The 2,713-nt window shown below is 61.3% G+C and overlaps 1 protein-coding gene across 1 annotated transcript in view; it reads right to left on the reverse strand.

The window, feature by feature from the left end:
* Positions 1–549, reverse strand: part of SOS2 (SOS Ras/Rho guanine nucleotide exchange factor 2) — a 43,397-nt gene extending 42,848 nt beyond the window's left edge. The window contains exon 1 of the mRNA XM_071557180.1: positions 276–549. Within this exon, the coding sequence (XP_071413281.1) occupies positions 276–362 (87 nt within the window). The 5' untranslated portion in view covers positions 363–549. The remainder of the gene's footprint in view (positions 1–275) is intronic.
* Between the last annotated feature and the right edge of the window lie 2,164 nt (positions 550–2,713).

The following is a 2,713-nucleotide window of genomic DNA, read 5'->3' on the forward strand; positions in this document are numbered from 1 at the left end:
CCGCGATTCCCGGCGGGAGCGGCGGTGCGAGCAGGGCCGGCCCTGCAGAGGCGCAGGTGCGGGGGACACAGGGCAGGCCGGGGGTGCGGGACTGGGGGCACCCTGAGGGTGCGGGGCCGGGGACAGGCCGGGGGTGCGGGGGGCACAGGGCAGGCCGGGGGCAGGCCGGGGGTGCGGGACTGGGGGCACCCCGAGGGTGCGGGGCCGGGGGCAGGCCGGGGTGCGCGGCTGAGGGCAGACCGGGGGCAGGCCGGGGAGCGGGGCCGGGCACTGACCTTGCGCAGGGCGGGCACGAAGAGCCCGCGCCATTTCGGGCCGTTCTCCTCGCCCAGGAACTCGTAGGGCTGCGGCGGCGGCTGCATGGCGGCCGCTCCGCATCGGGCTGCGCTCACCCGCCCGGCCGCGCCGCCATGGCCCGGGGGCCGCTCGGGGCTGCCGCGGGGGCTCGGCGGGGCCCGCTCGGGGCTCCCTCGGCCCGGTCGGGGCTCACTCCGCGGTTTGGGCTCGGGCCGGGCCGGCCCCGCTCGCTGCGGCCCCGCTGCCGCCGCCCGCCCCACACCGCGCATGCGCCAACCGCGCCGCAGCGCCCCCTGCCGGCACCGCCGGGAAACAGGGATGGGATCGGACCCAGGGATGGGATCGGATCCAGGGATGGGATCCAGGGATGGGATCGGACCCAGGGATGGGATCGGATCCAGGGATGGGATCGGACCCAGGGATAGGATCGGACCCAGGGATGGGATCCAGGGATGGGATCGGATCCAGGGATGGGATCGGAGCCAGGGATGGGATCGGAGCCAGGAATGGGATCGGAGCCAGGGATGGGATCCAGGGATGGGATCGGACCCAGGGATGGGATCGGATCCAGGGATGGGATCAGACCCAGGGATGGGATCGGATCCAGGGATGGGATCGGACCTAGGGATGGGATCGGATCCAGGGATGGGATCGGATCCAGGGATGGGATCCAGGGATGGGATCGGACCCAGGGATGGGATCCAGGGATGGGATCAGATCCAGGGATGGGATCGGAGCCCGGGATGGGATCGGAGCCAGGGATGGGATCCAGGGATGGGATCGGATCCAGGGATGGGATCCAAGGATGGGGATTGGACCCAGGGATGGGATCCAGAGACGGGATCCAAGGATGGGGATTGGACCCAGGGATGGGATCCAGGGATGGGGATCGGACACAGGGATGGGATCAGATCGGATGGGATCCAGGGATGGGGATCGGACACAGGGATGGGATCAGATCGGATTGGACCCAGGGATGGGGGGGGAAGGGGGGACGGAGCCAGGGTTGAGGATCAGATCGGATCCAGGGATGGGGATAGGACCCAGGGATAGGGATCAGATCCTGGGATGGGGAATCAGCTCCCGGGATGGGGGATCCGGTCCTGGTCGGGGCTGTGCCTGGTTGGAAGCTGTTTCCATCCCCACCTGAGCGTTGTTTCCATCCCCCCTGTCAGTTCTGTGACTCCCCCTACCTGGAGACTATTTTCTCCCTATTTGGAGGTTCCTTCCCTACCCGGGGGCAGTTTCCATCAACACCTGCAGGCTGTTCTTCCTACCTGGAGGCTGTTCCTCTCCCTAACTGGAGCTTCTTTTCCATCCCGACCTGGAGGCTGTTTCCCTCCCTGTTTGGAGGTTATTTCCCTACCTGGACACTGTTTCCATCCTTCCTTGGAGCCTGTTTTCCTCCCTACCTGGAAGCTGCTCCTCTTCCTGGCTGGAGGCAAATTCTTCTCCCTGCCTGAAGGTTTCCCTCCCCGTTTGGAGGTTATTTCCCTACCTGGAGGCTGTTTCCATCCTTACCTGGAGGCAGTTTTCCTCCCTATTGGAGGTTATATCCCTACCTGGAAGGAGTTTCCCTCCCTATTCCAGAGAACTCCACTGTCACCATTCCCTCCACCCACTGACCACAGAAATCCAGCCAAACTTTCCCTCATTTCCTTCCCAACAGCACCATATTGGAATCTCACACCTTATAGATCCTCCACTTCCCATTTTAAGACTGGTGTACAAAGGGAGTGGATAAATTAAATCAGGAAATAAAGTGCCTTTCTGCCACCAGGTGTGATCCCTCTTTATGGCAGATTTCCTGGAAGAGCCTGGCAATTCCAGGGGCAGCTCCTTGTGCTCTGTGGCTCGACCTTCCTGCCCCACCAGAGCAGCCTGGGAGGCTCCCAACAAAACAGTTTCTGTGGGAAGACACTTGTTCCTCAAAGCTGTGGCTGTTCCTGGATCCCTGGAAGTGTCCAAGGTTGGACAGGGCTTGGAGTAGCCTGGGCTGGTGGGAGGTGTCCCTGCCCATGGCAGGGGTGGGATGAGATGAGTTTTTACATCCCTTCCACCCCAAAACCAGTCTGGGATTCCATGATACTTTATGGACAGACTGAGTTTGCCCAACACTTCCTCAGAATGCCAGGAATTCCCACCCCACGTGCCATGACAGGCCTGGATGAGCCTCAAGAGCAGCTCTGTCTGCTGAGAAAAAGCTGTGGGGTGTGAGGAGCTCAGATAAGATAATTTAGGGAGACAAGTTTGGTCATGTGTCCCCCTCCTAAATAAAGCCATTCCTGTTATATAGAGCAATATCCTGCCTAATTCAGGGGAGAATTAGCAAATACCAGTGCAACTTCTCCCTGAGTCAGGAGAATTGCACAGATTTTACAGCAGTTTAAAGAAAAACACCACACCATTTTAAACA

Source organism: Pithys albifrons, chromosome 6 (genome assembly GCF_047495875.1).
Source record: "Pithys albifrons albifrons isolate INPA30051 chromosome 6, PitAlb_v1, whole genome shotgun sequence".
NCBI classification, from domain to species: domain Eukaryota; kingdom Metazoa; phylum Chordata; class Aves; order Passeriformes; family Thamnophilidae; genus Pithys; species Pithys albifrons.